The sequence below is a fragment of the Lipotes vexillifer genome, unplaced genomic scaffold, assembly GCF_000442215.2.
Source record: "Lipotes vexillifer unplaced genomic scaffold, Lipotes_vexillifer_v1.1 scaffold53, whole genome shotgun sequence".
Lineage (NCBI taxonomy): Eukaryota > Metazoa > Chordata > Mammalia > Artiodactyla > Lipotidae > Lipotes > Lipotes vexillifer.
The window spans coordinates 4,280,310-4,299,223 of NW_006791814.1; the positions used below are offsets into that span (position 1 = coordinate 4,280,310).

General features: G+C 49.4%; 1 protein-coding gene across 1 annotated transcript; it reads left to right on the forward strand.

The window, feature by feature from the left end:
• The first annotated feature begins 73 nt into the window (after positions 1–73).
• Positions 74–16,505, forward strand: PABPC1L (poly(A) binding protein cytoplasmic 1 like). The gene is made up of 8 exons (XM_007464781.1): positions 74–266; positions 2,184–2,377; positions 6,832–6,947; positions 8,652–8,791; positions 8,951–9,045; positions 11,994–12,131; positions 12,462–12,557; positions 16,485–16,505. Exons 1-8 carry the CDS (start codon positions 74–76, stop codon positions 16,503–16,505), a joined length of 993 nt encoding a protein of 330 aa, XP_007464843.1.
• Positions 16,506–18,914: the final 2,409 nt, after the last annotated feature.

Sequence of the window (18,914 nt, forward strand, 5' to 3'; positions counted from 1 at the left end):
CCCGGCCGCCCCGCGCGCCCCCGCTGCCGGGGTGAGCGCACGTGGGCGCCGAGCGCGGGGCCGCGCGCCCACCATGAACTCCAGCGGCCCGGGTTACCCGCTCGCCTCGCTCTACGCGGGCGACCTGCACCCCGACGTGACTGAGGCCATGCTCTACGAGAAGTTCTCGCCCGCTGGCCCCATCCTGTCCATCCGCGTGTGCCGCGACGTGGCCACCCGCCGCTCGCTGGGCTACGCCTACATCAACTTCCAGCAGCCGGCCGACGGTGAGCCCCTGGGGGAGGGGGGCGGACTGACCCACCGACAGACAGGCAGACAGCATCCCAGCTACCCGCGCGCGCTTTCATCTCTGGCTACTCCTGCAAAATCTTCCATTTTGCAGCCAGGGAAACTGAGGTCCAGAGATACAAGGCCTTGGAAGGGGCTCCGAAAGACCCCGGAGACAGGAACTAGCAGTTAGTGTGCTCCTACTGTGTTTTACTGGTGCTCCGTTTTCCGGAAGAGCTGTTAAGACAGTGAAAACAGCCAAGGGCTTTGGGGTCAGCCAGACCTGGGATTAGAAAGCCGGCAGCTGTGCGGCTTTGAGCAAATGAATCATTCTCAGCTTCAGTTGCCTGTCTGCAAAATGGGGGTGGTACCTGCTTTATAGAGTGATTGGGAGGATGAGCAGTTCAAAGCACCCGGTGAGGAAGATGCCGTAGAAGGCACGGGTGATGAGCGGGTCAGCCGGGAGAGCTCGGCCTCGGGCTGTGGCCTTTCCCGGCAGCCGGACCCGAGGTCTGCACCAGGCGCCTCCACCTTCGGGAACCGAGAAAAGCTGCCTGCGCTCCAGGCTCCACGACCCGTTTCTCAGAGCTGATAGGATTGATCAGGGCTTGTCAGCTAGTTGTTGAGTGGAGAGGAGAGAGATTAGAGCGCAGGGTTTTGTTGGAGCTCTGCCACTAGGGTGCGAGCTTGAGCAAGATTTCACGCTTGGCATCTCTTCATCTGTAAAGTGGGGCTAAGCCTTATTACCCAGTAGCACGGAAGGAATGGAGAGCTTTGTCTATGAAGTGGCTCCAGTATCACGTGGTACATTGTAAGCCCTCGGTAAGTGCTAACCCAAGAAAAATCATAGTAACTACAGCGTTTAGGTGTAAGACTCCAGAAACATAACCAAAAAAGACCTGCCCCAGCCAAGTCCAAAAGGGCGTGCCTTTACTCTGAGTCTCCTGGGAGGATCTAGGAGTTTGCTGTGGTGGTTCTGCCGGTTTCCCAGCAGGTGGCAGAGCTGGATTCCTGGGAGCCTTCCCTTCTGCTCTGCTTTACCCACCCACTGCCTCTTGCCATCTTCCTCCAAGCCCTGTACAACCTGACCTTTTTGCCAGACTTCATAGATGGAGAAACTGAGCTCCAGACAGCAGAAGGATTTTACTCCTGGGTGTTTATGGTAGGACTAGATGGAAAACCCAGACTTCTTGAAACTTGCCCACTGAGTATTCCACAGTTCCCCTCCAAACCCTCTGAAACCAGAGGTGTCCCTGAAGCAGGGGACAGCATACCACCTGGCAGAAGGATGGGCATAAGCTGTTGTTTTTAGACATACTACTGTTTACCAGACACCTATTTTGTGCCAGGCACAAAGTACAAGGTGCCTTGCACACCTTATTTAATTTTCAGTCTGTCTGACAACCTGGAGGCAGGTGGTATTCTCTCCCTTTGTTAGATGTAGAAATGTGGGTAATATTATCATCATCCCCTCTTTAAAGGTGTAGAAGTGGGCTCAGAGAGGTGATGTTCACTTCCCCGAAAGCCATACTTCCTTGGGATCAAATCTCAACTCTGCTGCTCAGCACCTCTGAGCTTCAGTTTCCTCAAACTGCTGCCACCCTTGTCATAGGGACCCTCCTGATCTTTCCCCTTTCTGAGCCTCAGTTTGCCCTTCTGTAAAATGGGGATAGGAATTCCTGCTCACGTCATTATGGTGAAGAGTTGAAGGACATCCTACCTGGAAGGTGGGAGGAGCACCACACACATGAATTCTTTCTGTTTATCCCTCCTGAGCCTTCAAGCTCTTATCCCAAGTGAGACCTAGACAGTGGCTCTTTTCTTTTTTTCTTTTTTGGCTCAGTTCCCAACTACGCTCCTTGGGGCTCAGGGAAAGAAAATCCCCTTCACTAGCTCCTTTCTCTCCTCTTGTCCAGCGGAGCGGGCACTGGACACAATGAACTTTGAGGTGATCAAAGGCCAGCCCATCCGCATCATGTGGTCCCAACGAGACCCAGGACTTCGCAAGTCGGGTGTCGGCAACATCTTCATCAAGAACCTGGAAGACTCCATTGACAACAAGGCCTTGTACGACACCTTCTCCACCTTTGGGAACATCCTCTCTTGCAAGGTGGGTGTGCCTCTTGCGGGGGTGGTTCTGTGTTAGACACCTGTGTGGTGGTAGAGGGATACCAAGCAGCACCTCATCGGTAAAGATCCAGGTTCAGCAAGCACCTGAATGGTAGTTGTTCTCAGTTTTAGTGGTCACCTACATATCAATTGGCTCTTGCTGTGTAACCACCTCCTAACTTCGTGGCTGTCAACAACTGTGATTTATTCCGCTCGTTGGCGGTTGGGGCTGAGTTCAGTGGAGCAGTTCTTCGGCTCTTGGCTGGGTTCCTTTGTTTGCCCACTGAGAGCTGGATGGCTCTGCTTCTAGGGAGTGGGTGGTTGTCAGCTGGACCGTCTCGGCTTTCCTCCCTGTGGGCTTTCATCCTCCAGCAGGCTAGCCCAGGCTATTCTCATGGCAGTAGCAGGGTCCCAGGAGACAGAGTGGAAGCTCGCCTGGCCTTTTGAGACCTAGGTTCAGAACTAGCGCACTGTCATTTTGTTGCGTTCTACTGGCCAAAGTAAGTCATGCGAACAGCCCAAATTCAGAATGAGAGGGCAGTAGAAATTATAGGACAAAGCAAGTAGATCCAGGAAGGACATGATGGCAATGGACCAGACCTTGTTTGTAACATTTCTCCTATAATAGAATGGAAGTTTCCTAGGAGTAGGGATCTTGTTCTTATTCACCACTGTATCCAAGTACCTGAGATGTGAAAACATAGTAGGTGCTCAATAAATATTTGTTGAGCTAATGGCTGTATTATCATTTGGGAAGGGCTGTGGTCATTTCTCTGACTTTGTAGTTGAGGGTCAGGGGCCATGCAGCACATCAGTCTGTCCTGACAGGGCTTAACCCTGGGTGTTTTGCCCACTAGATTTTATAAGGGTGGCTGGTCAGTTACCCTTCAGCCTTTGGCATGTCCAGCCTTCTGGGGAGGCAGCAGGGGGGATGGGGAGTGATGGCACCCTCTGTGTTAGAACTCTTCCTTGACTCCTACTATGTGCCAGGCACAGTCCTGCAGTTCTCAAGTGAGGCCTCACCACCTCCCTGTGAGTGAGGGGATATCCCTGTGACTCAGAGGGGCAAACAGACTGGAGGAGGTGCAGTAGCTGCGAAGGGCATGCCATGATAGACAGAAAGGGCTGTTTCCTGTCTTTGAGGATCAATGGAAAAGAGAGAGAGTCTTAACTGTGTGCTAGGTTCTTACAGTGATAACAGCAGATTTATCCAGAACTTTCTATGTGCTAGATTTTCTGCATACACATCCTCACTGAATTTCCCAAAATGGCCTCTTAAGACGCAAATAGGAAGATCCCGGAGTTACCCTGGAGGGCAGAGAGGCTCAGAGTTGGGGTTACTTGTTCACAGTTATATATTATAGGGGTGGGAGGTCAGTGGCCAAGGCAGGATCTGAACCAATGGGTTTGCTGGCTTAGCTGAAGCTAACTTAACAGGGAAGAGTATGTCTGTCCCCGTTATCCAGGCCTTGAGGCTTCCTCTGGACCACTGAGGATTGGACAGAAAGTTCTGTGAGACTCAGGCAAGTCTTTGCAGGCCTAATGAAGCCCTGTTATGGGCCTGGTTAGATACGAGGCATTCAGTGTGGTCCCCTGGTTTTTGCTTTTAGGTTTTATGAGTATGGCTGGTCAGTTACCCTATAGCCTCTGGCGTGTCCACCCTTCTGGGGAGATGGCAGGGGTAGGGGGAGAGGTTGGGAGTGATGGCACCCTCTGTGTTAAAACTATTCCTTGTGTGCTACCAAGTGCTCTCAGGCTGGTTGGAGATGGTGAGACTTTTAGGAACAGCTGGAAATTGGGCTGAGGGGAATGCATGGGGATCCGGGGAGTCAAAGACCCAGAAAGGAGAGTGTCCTGGGGCTGAGGAAAGGTTTCTGAGGCACTGTGGAACTCCACTAGGCTTGGGGTCACGCCACTCAAGTTCAAAGGTCAGCCCAGCCTACCGAGCAGAGAGTCAGCATGACATAGTCAGCCAGACCTTGGACTTTGGGGTCAAGTGTCCTGGGTTCAAATCCTGCCTCTTCCACTTCCTGGCAGTGTGGCCTTGGGCTGGTTTTTTAACCTCTCCATACCTCAGTTTCCTCTATAAAAGGGGGCAGTGGTAGAACCTACCTCTTAGGGTGGTTGTGAATGTATATATAGATAGCCCTTGAAAGAGTAGCGAGCATCCCATTAAGCATCTACAGGAATCAAATAGTTACTTCTGCTGGCTGGCCGACCTCGGACAAGTCATTTATTCCCATTTTCCCCAATCGGGCAGCTGGGGCTCAGAGGTTAAGAACTGCCTGGAAGGGTTCTGATGACAAATATAACAGTATGTGATGCCCTTAGCAGGTGCTTGGCTCAGAGTGGAACCCAGTCAATGTGATTAAATCTGAATGACAGGCCTGGGCTTGAGTTGAAAGCAGAGGGACCCTGCTTGGGGCTGGAGGGGTGCGTGTTGGGTGTGGACTAGGAAGCAGTACTTGTGAAGGGCCAATTGGAGAGCCTCAAATGCCAAGTTGGTATAGTTCTGTGGATTATAGGAGCTACTGGAGATTATTTCCCAGAGGGACATGATCACAGTTACATTTTGGAAAAAGCATCCCAGTGGTCAGCCCAGAAGCTGGGTTGGGAGGCTGGGGTGGTGGTCGAGGCAGAAAATGTCACTTAGTTGAGCCGGGGTGGTGGCTGCAGGGATGAGTGGAGCTGTGGACCCCATGAGATGGTCATTAGGGGTCTTAGTGCAAGTTCAGCCAGAGGGACAGGAACTCTGTGAACTGAAGACCTTTCCCATTCGTGAGGTCTGTCCTAACTTGAGTCGGGAGCCCCACAGAATGGGGGTAGTATGTTTGTGGGTCTTTTCAAAATTTGAAACAAGTTTGCTGTTGAAATAATAGATTAATTGGTAAAGTTTAAACAACCTGGAAAGGAATAAAGTAAAAAAGCTTTCGTCGCTTTCAACTCTAGTTCCCGGAAATAATTATTAACAGTTTTGTGTGTGTCTGTTTTAAAAATTTCCCTGCCAAAAAAAAAATTTCCCTGCCAAGATATGGAAGCAACCTAAGTGTCCATCAATGGATGAATGGATGAAGACGATGTGGTTTACATATACAGTTGAATACCACTCAGCCATAAAAAAGAATGAAATTTTGACATTTGCAGCAATGTGGATGGACTTGGAGGGCATTATGCTAAGTGAAATAAGTCAGACAGAGAAAGACAAACACTATATGATATCACTTATATGTGGAATCTAAAAATTACAGCAGACGAGTGAATATAATAAAAAAAGCAGACTCATGAATACAGAGGACAGATACAGAGGACAAACTAGTGGTTACCAGTGGGGAGCGGGACGAGGGGCAATATAGGGGATGGGGAGTGGGAAGTACAAACTATTGGGTTTAAGGTAGGCTCCAGGGCTTCCCTGGTGGCGCAGTCGTTGAGAGTCCGCCTGCCGATGCAGGGGACATGGGTTCGTGCCCTGGTCTGGGAAGATCCCACATGCCGCGGAGCGGCTAGGCCCGTGAGCCATGGCCGCTGAGCCTGCGTGTCCGGAGCCTGTACTCCGCAGCGGGAGAGGCCACAACAGTGAGAGGCAGGCGCCCCGCGCCAAAAAAAAAAAAAAAAAAAAAAAAAAAAAAGATAGGCTCCAGGATGTATGGTACAACACAGGGAATCGAGCCAATATTCTGTAATCACTGTAAATGGAAAGTAACCTTTTAAAAATGGTATATAAATAAAAAAAATAATAACCATCCCACACTTTCTCTCTTTCTGCTTTCCTTCCTTCCTTCTTTCTTTCCCCTCTCTTCCTCACTTTCTCTATCTTTCTCTATTTCTTTGTCTCTCTCGCTCTCACTTTCCAAAAGTTTCCCCTAAATATGTACATCTTGTGTTAGCGGAAACACAATTGAATGTTACCAAAAAATGCCAAAAGGTTTCCCAAAAGTATAGATGCCCACTTTAACCCAAATGGGCTTGATTTTTTCCCCCCACTTAACAGTATACCTTACAGGTAACCCTGCCAGCCGTGAAATCTACCACATTCTCTTCAACTATGCACATACAGCAGACCAAGATGAATATACTGTAATTTACTTAACCAGTCTCCTCTTGATGGATCTCGGGTTGTTTCTAACTTGCTGTTAGAAACAAAGATGCAGAAAGGGGAGAAGGTGGCTGGAATCTAATCCTTTTATCCATCGCTTTAGGAAGATCATTAAAAGCTGGTCTGTGGGATAGATGAGATCTGCGTTCAGTTTGAGGACTCTATCCCTCCCTACTGTGTGATCTTAAGCAAGTAGATTGACCTCTTTGAGCTTTCGTTTCCCATCTCTAAAATAGGGCTGTTGTGCGACATAGCATTGTCTTCACAGGCACAGAGCAAGCACTCAGACATTAGTCATTATTGCTGTTGCCATTCTTTTTCTCTGTTGGATGCTTTTCATGTCCTGTTTCCCTGTGGCGCAGGTGGTGTGTGATGATCATGGCTCCCGAGGCTTTGGCTTTGTGCATTTTGAGACCCACGAGGCTGCACAGAACGCCATCAGCACAATGAACGGGATGCTGCTGAATGACCGCAAAGTGTGAGTGGTGGGATGTGGGTGGCGCCAGGGCTAAAGGATCAGAATCATGGTGCCACTGACTTAGGACCTATAGTACTGCCACCGTCTAATGGGCGCCTGGCACTGAGCAGCTGCTGGTATTCTTCCTGGCAGTATGACCTCGGACGCGTTGCTCAGTCTCCCAGGGACTCCCTTTCCTCAAGTAAAACATGGGGCCGCTGGTATGCATTAGAGGGGTTCTGAGTAGCAAATGGGGCAATGCTTTAGAAATTCTAGCAGGAACAGCTAATGGCCAAATCATCAATGGGCAGAGTGATTTTTTGTCTGTTTTCCAGCCTTCTCAGCATGGCTGTGAATTTTATTAAACCTTTTGTTTCCTGAGATGTGGGGATGGGAAGGAAGGTTGGCATATGCTTAGCCTGCCATTTTCATGCCTTTAAGTTTGGCATCATCCCCACTTCACAGATGGGAAAGTTGAGGTGCAGATGCTGGAGAGAATCTGCTCTGGCCGTTGCCTCCCCCAGTTCTGGTTCTGCCCATCAGATGGCTCAACCCCATGCCCGAGACTGAGCAGTGGAGGAAGCTTTGGGGTGGGAGATGCACCCAGAGTCATTTTGTCTGGAGTTTCTCAGGGTAGCCTCCTGTCAGTGAACGAGAACTTTGGCGGGATTTTCCCAGTTCTCCAGAAGTGTGTTTCTAACTTTGTCAGCTTTTAGTTTGCCTGCTTTCCTTTGTCACTCAGTTTCCTTCCATTTTTGGTGTCAGCTATCACTCGTTTGTGCTAAATGTCTTATATCAGGGGTCCCCAACCCTTGGGCCGTGGACAGGTAGTGGTCTGTGGCCTGTTAGGGACCGGGCTGCACAGCAAGAGGTGAGTGGTGGGTGAGTGAGGGAAGCTTCATCTGCCGCTGCCCATCGATAGCATTACCGCCTGAAGCATCCCCCCATTGCTCGCATTACCGCGCAAATCATCCCCATCCCCGTCCGTGGAAAAATTGTCTTCCACGAAACCGGTCCCTGGTGCCAAGAAGGTTGGGGACCGCTATCTTACAGGTACCATCAAATTTTCTTATGCTTGCTTTGTTTTTCTTAATCTAGGATACTTTCCTAGATGTGTTTATGTGGACTTGGAAATAACAATTTTTAAAATTCATAATGTATTTAATGATTTCAGTGCCCCCCTCCCCCGCCCCAGCAATGCTGGCATAAACCACATCTGGTTCTCTCACAGCCACTTCCCCAGTGCATCCAGTACGTGTTAAATGAATAAGCAAATCCCTGTGATGTGAGTTTGATCCCCAGTTTTACAGGAATGAACACTGAGGCTCAGAGAGGTTAAGTAACTTGCTCAGGGTCACACAGCTTGGTAACTGCAGAGCAAGGATTCAAGCCCTTGTCTGTGTGACTCCCAAATTTGTGCTCTTATCTCCTGAGCACTCAGCTGCCTCATGTGCAGTAGGAGATCCGGTGCATTTGCCCCCAGAATGAAGTCGTCTTAACCTTACGCTGGAACATAGAAGCTTGGCTGTTGGAAGTGGTCAGTTCTTGGATGTATGCCATCTAAGGAGCATTGTCCTGCTCAGTCCCTTGATGAGGGGTACAGAGATCCTGAAGGCCAGCGGCAACTGACTCAAGTGACCCAGGCTTACTGGGTGGGCCGGGGCAGGGATGGGGGTGGCCGATGGCAGCCATAGGCAGCTGCCTACCTTGTTGGTGTGTCCACAGCTTCGTTGGCCACTTCAAGCCCCGACGGGAGCGGGATGCAGAGCTGGGAGCTCGGGCCATGGAGTTCACCAATATCTACGTGAAGAACCTCCACGTGGACGTGGATGAGCAGTGCCTGCAGGACCTCTTCTCCCAGTTTGGTGGGCGTGTTCCCCAAGGGAGTTGGGGATCACTTCTCTTCTACTCCCAGCTTGGGCTGGGACGGGGGTGTCCCCTGGGGCTTCCTGAAGACTTGGGAGAAGGGAGGGGACATCTCAGGGCTTGCCCGACTCCCCTTTGAGACAGGTTGCCCTTCCTAGGGAAGATACTGAGTGTCAAGGTGATGAGGGATGATGGCGGCCACTCCCGCGGCTTTGGCTTTGTCAACTTTGAGACGCATGAGGAAGCCCAGAAGGTAGGAACCTCCCCATGGCCCTGTTTCCTGGAGGAGGTGCGGAGCCAGGACTAGGAAGAAGGGGGATCAGGAGCAGAGGGCTCCAGCTGCCTGTGGAGGAAATAGTCCCTCCCCAGCATGGGTCCACACAAGCCAGAGCCCTTCCTGCCTGGGGTGAAGGCAGATGCCTTCAGCCTCCTCTGGTTGCTTCCATACCCTGAGGCTGGCTGGCTTTTCATAGAATCTTGCAGCATGGGAGCTACTAGGGGCCTTTGAGACAGCCATTACCCTCTTCTTGAATTGATCTTGGGATTGAGGCCAGGGAGGGGAAGTGCCATGTTATCTCTTGTTTCCAAGACTTTGAAAATATTGTTTTCTCAAAACACGTCCCCTCCCCTACTCTTTAGACCAATGCTGTCCAATAGAAATATAACATGAGCCACATGTGCAGTTCAAAATTGTCCAGTAGCCACATTAAAAAGGGTTAAAAAAACCCCACAAAAACCCTGCAACTTTAATAATATATTTTATTTAACTTATTCAAATTATCACTTCAATGTGATATTGATATAATTGATTGTGATGTAATATTTACATTGATAAAAATTGAGATTTTACAGTCCCTTTTTTGCACTACGTCTTTGAAATCTGGTACCTCTAGTCCATGTCAGTTCAGACTAGCCATTTTTCAAGTATTCAGTAGCTGCATGCAACAAGTGATTGCCATGTTGGACAGCATAGCTGTAGATTATTGATGGGTCTCAGCTTATACTTTTCCCTCCTTTAGGAAGCCACCTCTTCCTGTCCTCAGTGCTTCTGACAAGGTGCCCCTCCTGTCTGTCTCCATCATTAGCTCAGATCTCCACGGATAGAACTGAGGGCAGGGGCTGGGTCTCATGTCACCATTAAATCTCTAGCATTTCACTGCTGGTAGGTACCAGATACATATCTACTGAGCAAGTGAATGGTACAAGGTCACAGTGTGAGTAACAAAGCAGGGATAATGTCCGATTTTCCCTCGCACCATGAAGCTCTTTCCGTAGCTCCTGCCCCATTAAGATCACTGGTCATGGGAGAGCTCAGCTCATAGTGGATTCTGGCTGGAGACCTGGATCCTGGGGCCATCTTGATAGCAGCCACTTCTCACTGAGCACTTACCACAGGCAAGGTGCTACCTGATTTTGCATACACTGTCCTGTCTCCTCCCACCAGTGTGGGCTCTACTGTGGTTATCAGGTTCCACCAGGTTGTAGCTAGGAGGAGAGAGCACTGGGATTAGAGCCAAGTCCTTCTGACCCTGAAGTTTTGTTCTTAAGTAAAGGGCTCCTTCGAAAGGTAACGTCTTGTGTCTCCTTGGACATGTCCCACCCTCTCTGTAGACTTTGGTTGCCCCAACTATAAAATGACAAGATGGAGTAGAGCAGTGAAGCTGGCAGGGGAAACCATTGACTCCAGGGTCTTGGAGACTTTGGTAATGACCTGTTTTGGGTTTTTTTTTTTAAGATTTATTTTTTATTTATTTATTTATTTTATGCTGCATCGGGTCTTAGTTGTGGCACACAGGATCTTCGTTGAGGCATGCAGGATCTTTCGTTGCAGCACGTAGGCTCTTTGTTGTGGCACACGGCGTCTAGAGTGTGTGGGCTCTGTAGTTTGTGGCACGCGGGCTCTAGTTGAGGCGTGCAGGCTCAGTAGTTGTGGCGCACGGGCTTAGCTGCCCCACTGGCATGTGGTGTCTTAATTCCCTGACCAGGGATCTAGCCCACGTTCCCTCCGTTGTAAGGGGGATTCTTTATCACTGGACCACCAGGCAAGTTCCCTGCTAATGACCTTTAAGACTGCTATAGATCAGGCAGTTCTTGGGCTCCCAGAGTGTTTTTATATATATTTACATATGTTTGCATGTCTAGGTAGGGAAGCAATTCATTATGTGAAAATATTTACTAATGAACTGACCACTTAAAAAGTCAGTTCCCTTTCAAATATTTCTCCTCCCTAACACCAATGTCTAATCCAAACCTTTGAGTCAGTACTCACATGGGTCTGATTTTTGCAGATAAGTCAGTGCCGATTCCGTTCATTATTAGTGGATTGCAGAGAGACATTGCACGTCTTTTTTTTTTTTTATGTGACACCAGGTTGGGTCACCGCCCCTGAACGAATTTAGTAACAATTTCTCTCTCCCTCCCTTTTTTTTTTTTTATAATTTATCTTTATTTTTATAGTGGAGTATAGCTGATTTACAATGTTATGTTTCTTTCTGGTGTATAGCAACTTGATTCACTTACACAGAGACATCTATATCTATATATTCTTTATCAGATTCTTACCAATCTTATACATACTTTTTCGGTGATTACAGTGTGTTGAGTCAAGTTCTATGTGCTATACAGTAGGTCTTTATGGATTAAGACATTGCACGTCTTGCAGAAGATGTAGGAATTCATGCAATCAAAGCCACTGACAGTTTGGGATCTGGCAGGCTTAGGCCAGTTAACTGAAGAAAAGAAAAATCAAGGGTTAAGAAGCAAATATTTCTAAAGTCCTCATAGCAAAAACGGTTCTCTGTGCTGTGAAACCCAACATGAAGGATGTTGATTATGCCATCACAGCCCTTTTGAAAGAATTATGCTTGTTGCCTTGTTCTAATCATCAGTGTGTAGTTACAGTTAGGACCTAAATGTTAAATCATGGGAAACTTTGCACATTTCAATTTCACTTTTTCAAGTAGAGCCCAAATCAATTTTTTAAATTCTATAGTTTACTCTGAAATTCTGTCCCATGTTTTTAAAAAATGGATTCACTTTAAATGGCCTGGATTCTGGTACTAATTATTCTCAGCTAACAAGGCCAGCCTGGCTTGCAGGTGGCCCCGTCTGGGCCCAGAAGATGGGACTGGAGGTCAGGGCTAAGGCCAAGGCCTCGTGGGGGTGGTTACCAAGCCCTCTGGCTGCCTCTTCTCTGTACAGGCTGTGATGGACATGAACGGGAGGGAGGTGAGTGGACGGCTGCTCTACGTAGGCCGGGCCCAGAAGCGGGTGGAGCGGCAGAATGAGCTGAAGCGCAGGTTCGAGCAGATGAAGCAGGACCGGCTGACCCGTTACCAGGTGAGGGGCAGGCTTCCTGTGGGGCAGCTGCTTCGATGTGAAAGTGTCTGTGTGTGGGCAACCCTGAATGCGACTCCCTCCTCCAGCAATCCCGCTTCTGGGAACTTGGCTTTAGAGAGGCAGGGAGTGGGGAGGGGCTGCAGCTTCCAAGTGATGGATTCTCTGAGTGATGGGTGAGGTGCAGAGGTGCTGCATGAGACTGAGAACTGGAGGCTTGGTGGGAGGGGCTTCCAGTGCCTCCTTGGCCCATGTACGCCCCTCCCCCCACCCCAAGTCATTCTGGGGCTTGGAGGGGAAGGGGCACATCTAGCAGGTATCCTTTCCTTCTAGGGCGTGAACCTGTATGTGAAGAACCTGGATGACTCCATCGATGATGAGAAACTGAGGAAAGAGTTCTCTCCCTATGGAGTCATCACCAGTGCCAAGGTGAGGGCCGGGGGCACCCACAGGGGATCGGTAGCCTTCCCCTCCCATCCTCACTGCCCACGCACACCCCCATCCCCGCCCCGGGGCTTCCAGGGATTTGGTGCTGCGCTGCTCCTTCTGGAGTTTGGGAGCTGGGTCTGACCCCATTGGAGTTTGTCGTCCATCTGCAGCCTTGTCTGGGCTGGAGGGGAAGAGGGTAGAAATACAGTCCCAGTCACACAGCTGGACTTGCTGGGGCTCACTGTAACTGAGGTTCATTCAACAAGCATTTATTGAGTGCCTACTGTATGCCAGATTCCAGAAATCTGTGTCTCAGAATTTCCATTGGCTTTTGTTGTCTGGCCTTGGCTGGTGACATAACCCCTTTCCGGGCCTCAGTTTCCCCACTTGGAAAATGAGAGGCTTGGGCTGCATCATTCTTCACTCATTCTTCCCCACGTATTGAACAGCTACCGTGTGCCCTCCTAGCACCAGAGATGTGATGTTGGCTCTGTGACCTTGAGCAGATGTCTTCCGAGCCTCATCTATAAGATGAGGGTGGGCGGTGGGCTCCCTGGATGGTTCTGAACCCTGGCTTCTCATTAAAATACCCTGGAGAGCTCTTAAATAGACACCCGAGTCAGAAAAACTGAATGTAGAGCTCTGGGCATCTTAATTTTAAAAGCTCCCCACGTAATTTTAAGAAAACCTAGTGTTCGTTCATTTCATACTTGAGCACCTGCTGTTTTGCCAGGCCCTGTGGGAAGCACACAGGAATAAGTGAGACGTAGTCCTTGCCCTTGAGTAACTTATAGTCTAGTGGGGAAGTCGGATGCGTCACTAACTCAAATCTACTGTAGGGTGGAGTGGGCTTGGGGTAAGTGGAGGAGGCAGAGCTGCGGGAGCTCAGCAGAACAGGAAGGAGGGCTTCCTATAAGAAGTGGCAGTGGCAGCAGCGTTTGACTTGACTGTGAGGAGGTAGGGAGCTGCGGGTGGGAATGAAGGACTTTCCAGAGAGGTCAGTGTGGGTGACGGGGCTGAGGACCTGCACGTGTGGTGTGATGGTTGGGCTCTTAGGACGTGGTCTAGAAGTTCTTTTGCCTGTTGAATTCAATTTAAAATGTCCTTCAGGGAGCCTGGTATTTGGGGAAGAGGTTCTAATAATTTTTGAGTTAAGGACGTTTTCCCCAAAAAAGTGACAGAAAGCTGTGGGGCATGTGAATTAAGCATCAGGAAATCTGATTAAATTTATCAATGAGTAAATTGATAAATCTGATTTATAAAAAGCTCTGGGCCCTCTTTCCTGGCAAATGCATACTTGGTGTAGTATTATGGTTGGAAGCTGGGATTTTAAAGTTAATCAGAAGTAGGTCTAAATCCCAGTCCTACCATTAACTACCTGTAGAGCCTGAAGGAAGTGACATTGCCATTTGGACCCTGTTTACCCATCTGTAAAATGGGAGCAACATGACCTACTTCTAGCGGTGTCCTGAGAACTAAAAGGCCTGCAAGTGGAGCACCTGCCCCCGATAAGTAGTGAAATAATGATCTAGTTGTTCACATACCTTGCATATAATTTCAGGAGATTCACTGACCTCCTTGAGGACCCCTTGAATGAAGGGAATTGTACAAAATCTGGATTGCTTAGAGTTGATGCACAGTGGGGTGGACCATCTTGTTATAAAATGGGAATTTTACATAAGTTTATATATACTTATAAAATTTAATATATTTTCTATTTTATAAAATAGTGATTGAAAATGAGATGATAGTGTTACAAGCACTTTGTAGAGATTAAGTTCATAGTAAGCTCTGCATGAGTATTTTTTATTATTTTATTTATTTATTTATTTTCTATTTATTTATTTAGGCTGCATTGGGTCTTAGTTGCGGCACAGGAGATCTTCACTGAGGCATGCAGGCTTCTTTCTAGTTGCAGCGTGCGGCTTTTTCTCTCTCTAGTTGTGGTGCGTGGGCTCCAGGGTGCGTGGACTCTGTAGTTTGTGGCATGCGGGCTCTTTCGTTGAGGCGCGTGGGCTCAGTAGTTGTGGCACATGGGCTTAGTTGCTCCGAGGCATGTGGCATCTTAGTTCCCTGATAGGGCTCGAACCTGTGTCGCCTGCATTGTAAGGCGGATTCTTTACCACTGGACTACCAGGGAAGTCCCTGCATAAGTATTAGTTGTTTTATCTTCTTTAAAGCTACCAACAGAAGTTCTTATTAATTTGCTAAGACAATATTTTTGTGCCAAGAAAATTTGGCTATCTCATAAAGCCTATGGACCCCTTCTGAGGATATTTTTAAATGCATAAAAGAAAACTCATAAGATTACAAAAAACAATTGGATTGAAATATATTTGTTAAAATATGTTCTGCTTTATTAAGGCATCAAACTGTAAGATCTAGGGGAATTCCCTGGCCGTCCAGTGGCTAGGACTCTGTGCTCTCACTGCCGAGGGCCTGGGTTCAATTACTGGTCAGGGAAGTGGGATCCCACAAGCCACGTGGTATGGCTGAAAAAGGTAAAAAAAAAAAAAAACCAAACTATAATATCTAGTGAAGCAGCAATGAGCCTAAAAGATTTTGAGATCAGCAATAATTAATGTGATATGAAAATATTCTTCTTGACAAAGTCACAAGCACAGCTAATGCTACTGTATTTTTTCTTTGCCTATATTCAAAATAGAAGGAAATGCTAATGTAAAAATAAAGATGCCATTTTCCTCCCATCTGAGTTCACAGACCCCCAGAATTCTATCCATTGACCTTCCTGAGGGAAGGTCAGCACCGTACATTAGGTTTGAGTTGTGGCTAATGTATGACCCACTGGCTAGGTGAGTCATTCTTTTTTTTTTTTTTCTCCATAATAGTAAGGAATTTTGTTTCTATCGCAAAGAAAATTAACACAATAAAGCACCAAAAATACAAATTCAAATTATTTTCCTATTCCATACAAATCTCTTTCATGGAGTCTTTAGGAAATATAACTCTTTTTTTTTTTTTTGCGGTATGCGGGCCTCTCACTGCTGTGGCCTCTCCCGTTGCGGAGCACAGGCTCCGGACGTGCAGGCTCCGGACGTGCAGGCTCAGCAGCCATGGCTCACGGGCCCAGCCGCTCCACGGCACGTGGGATCCTCCCGGACTGGGTCACGAACCCGTGTCCCCTGCATCGGCAGGCGGACTCCCAACCACTGCGCCACCAGGGAAGCCCTAGGAAATATAACTCTTAAGAGCATCTTACTTTGTCCATAAGTCACAAATGAACTAAAGAACTGTATGGGTAGTTTAATAAAACCCGAGGAGTAGTTGAAATGCAGATTTTTCATTATAGTGACCCCTACAGAAAGGTTTAAGATTGTAGCCTGGCCTAAGAACCCTGCCCCTAGACTTTAACCTGTCCCAAACTACCATCCCACTTCATTTTAGCTGCACGGACAAAGGCAGATACAGTAACAATTTAAGCCGACTTTCCGTCACCGCTTAGGAATATGTTTTCAGAAGGAAAATTTAGAGATCAAAATTAATTCTGAAATGCAGCTGTTCTCACTAATTCTGGGGAATGGTCTAGTAAACGATGAACAGCCCTCATTAGCAAGTGGACCGGTCTTGGACAAGTCACTCTGAGCCTCACTTCCATCACCTGTAAAGTGGGAGTGGCCATGCCTCCCTGCTCAGAAGGCGTGTCACATCTTCTTTATCCATTCATCCGATGATGGCATCTGGCATACAGTGGGCCTCAGTAAATGTGTGGGTGAGAGAGGACCCCCCCTTAATCGCAGTTTCTCCTGGGTACCCTCAGTACTGGGCTGGGCCCCCCAGGGGGTGGGGAGCGTGGCCCCCGGAGTCTTCCTTCTCCGCCCCCAGCAGCCCTTGTCTTGTCTTGCTTTTAGGTGATGACAGAGGGTGGCCACAGCAAAGGGTTTGGCTTTGTGTGTTTTTCCTCTCCAGAAGAGGCGACAAAGGCCGTGACAGAGATGAACGGGCGCATCGTGGGGACTAAGCCACTGTACGTGGCACTGGCCCAGCGCAAGGAGGAGCGGAAGGCCATCCTGACCAACCAGTACATGCAGCGCCTCTCCACCATGCGGGCCCTGGGCAGCCCCCTCCTGGGCTCCTTCCAGCAGCCTGCCAGCTACTTTCTGCCCGCTGCGCCCCAGGTGACCTCCTGTCCGCATCCCTTCCCTGACAGCCGGGTGGGGCAGGAAGATCAGAGCTTCACAGGCAGACAGAGATTCCCAACATGCTTCTGCTGGAAACTCACTCGGCAAGCGGCCGTTGTCACCCTGTCTCTAACAGGGGGAATTTTGTCCCCGTCAAGCAGTGCTCCCCGATCTGGGAGAGATTCGTGAATGTTATGCTGAAAGATCCTCTGCGGTCAAATACGTCGGGGAAATATTGCATTAAGCCAAAGAAGCCTTGATTTCTTTACTATGTACCTTCTTCTATCCTGATATGCCAGTAGGCACCATGACTTTCCCAAACTGGCAGAGTACGTAGCACTCCCCCAACTTAGATGATCGTTTTTGTGGGACGCCTGCTAACATCTCTCCTGTATGCTAATGTTCTAAGGGGCCTGATTTGGGGAAGGAGCTTGTGTGACCTGGAGGGAGTAGAAAGATGTCTGTAGAAAGATGAATGGCTCCGAGGATGGGAACATTCCTCCCCCTTAGCAGTTACTTAGGCTGGCACAAGTAACAGTGGGACTGTTGCCCTTTTATCCAGGTCACTGGGCTAGTAGTACTGATCATCAGGGGCAAGGATTGAGCCTGAGATCTTGCCCTGAAGGGTCCAGGGCTAATGGACCTCCTGATGTGGGAAGCAGGAGCCTTAACCCCAGCTTTGTGGGTCTATAATGACCAGTCCCCTGTAGGGGACAGTGGAATTCCCATAGTGGTGTCCCTGAGGGAATGCAGTTTCTCACCTCCCCTGCTGCCAGCCCCCCTCACTCTAGGTCTTTCTGTCCCACACAGCCTCCAGCCCAGGCCCCATACTATGGCTCTGGCCCACCTGTCCAGCCTGGCCCCAGGTGGACGGCCCAGCTACCCAGACCCTCGTGTGAGTGACCCAGCCCCTGCCCTCCACATGGGTCCCGTGGGGCAGCGTGTAACACAGTGGGTTAAGGACACGAGCTTGGGGGTCAAGCCTGGCTCTGCCACTTCCCAGGGTGTTAATTTGGGTGGGTCACATCACCTCTCTGAGCCTCGGTTTCCTTTTGTGAACGTGGGCCTGAGTGAGATGTGTGTAAATCACCAAGGACAGGGCCGAGCCCGTAAAAGACACACACGCAGCTGTTATCTTCAGTGAGCTCCAAAGGCTCTCCTGATTTGTGACGGTGAAAATTCCTGCAAAGCTGAAAATAATACTCCTTTGGCACTACTGTTGATGAATGGTCCTTCTCTAAGAGTGACGTTCACCCTGACCTGAAGCTGCCCTGGGGGACCAAGCTGTGTGGTCCTGGTACCTATGCCTCTTGGGGTCCTGGGTAGAGAGAAGTTGGCTTTGTAATTGCAGATTTCCAACGCCCTCCCCTGGAGTTCTGGGTCTGCCAGTGAATTCACTCCTCTTTCTGCTGCAGAATGTTCTGGTTCCCCTCCCCATACCCTTCCTCACCCCAGAATTGTCAGGGTGCAGTGTGCCCGCCTGATTATCCCCCTCCACCTAAACTTTCTCCATATTCTCTATGCCGCAAGCCGCCTATCCGCCTGCAGCCTCGGTTGTCCAGCCAGCAGCCGTGTCTCGGCGCCCCTCGTTCCCCATCGGCAGTGCCAGGCAGATCTCCAACCACGTGCCGCGCCTGGTGCCCCACGCCCAGGGAGTGGGTGAGTGTGGGCAGGGCCGGGAGGAATGGAACAGAGGGTGGGTGCGGTGGTGGGTAGGGGCTTGCTGCTGGTAGGGAGTCAGAACCGGCTTCCACGGTGACCCTGCTGCTGGCCCCCTTGGAGGGCAGTGCTGGCATCTGAGGCCGTGCAGTGGGATCCAGGGTCAGGGTCCTACCAACCCAGTTCCGGGGCTGACTCACTCTGTGGTCGTGCTACCTACTGTACCTGGTATCCTCTTGTCTAAAATCTGGGTGAGGGACTTCCCTGGCGGTCCAGTGGTTAAGACTCTGAGCTTCCACTGCAAGGGGCGTGGGTTCGATACCTGGTCAAGGAACTAAGATCCCACAATGCCGCGCAACACGGCCAAAAAAAAAATCCAGGTGGAAGCAGTATTCCCGTCGTGTTATGCGGGTGAAAGTGATCATACGTGCAGGGGCGCAGCACCAGATCTGAACCTGAGTACTGCGACAGCTGTGAACAGGAGAGCAAGTTTTGGCTATAAGGCAAGCATCCGTTCCTTCATTTGGCAGATGTTTGTACGCCTGTGTGCTGACCCTTT

Coding starts and splice junctions, on each gene's coding strand:
- PABPC1L (XM_007464781.1), top strand. CDS start 74: ATGAACTCCAGCGGCCCGGGTTACCCGCTCGCCTCGCTCTACGCGGGC. Junction 267..2,183: donor CTTCCAGCAGCCGGCCGACG/GTGAGCCCCTGG, acceptor CCTCTTGTCCAG/CGGAGCGGGCACTGGACACA. Junction 12,132..12,461: donor ACCGGCTGACCCGTTACCAG/GTGAGGGGCAGG, acceptor CTTTCCTTCTAG/GGCGTGAACCTGTATGTGAA.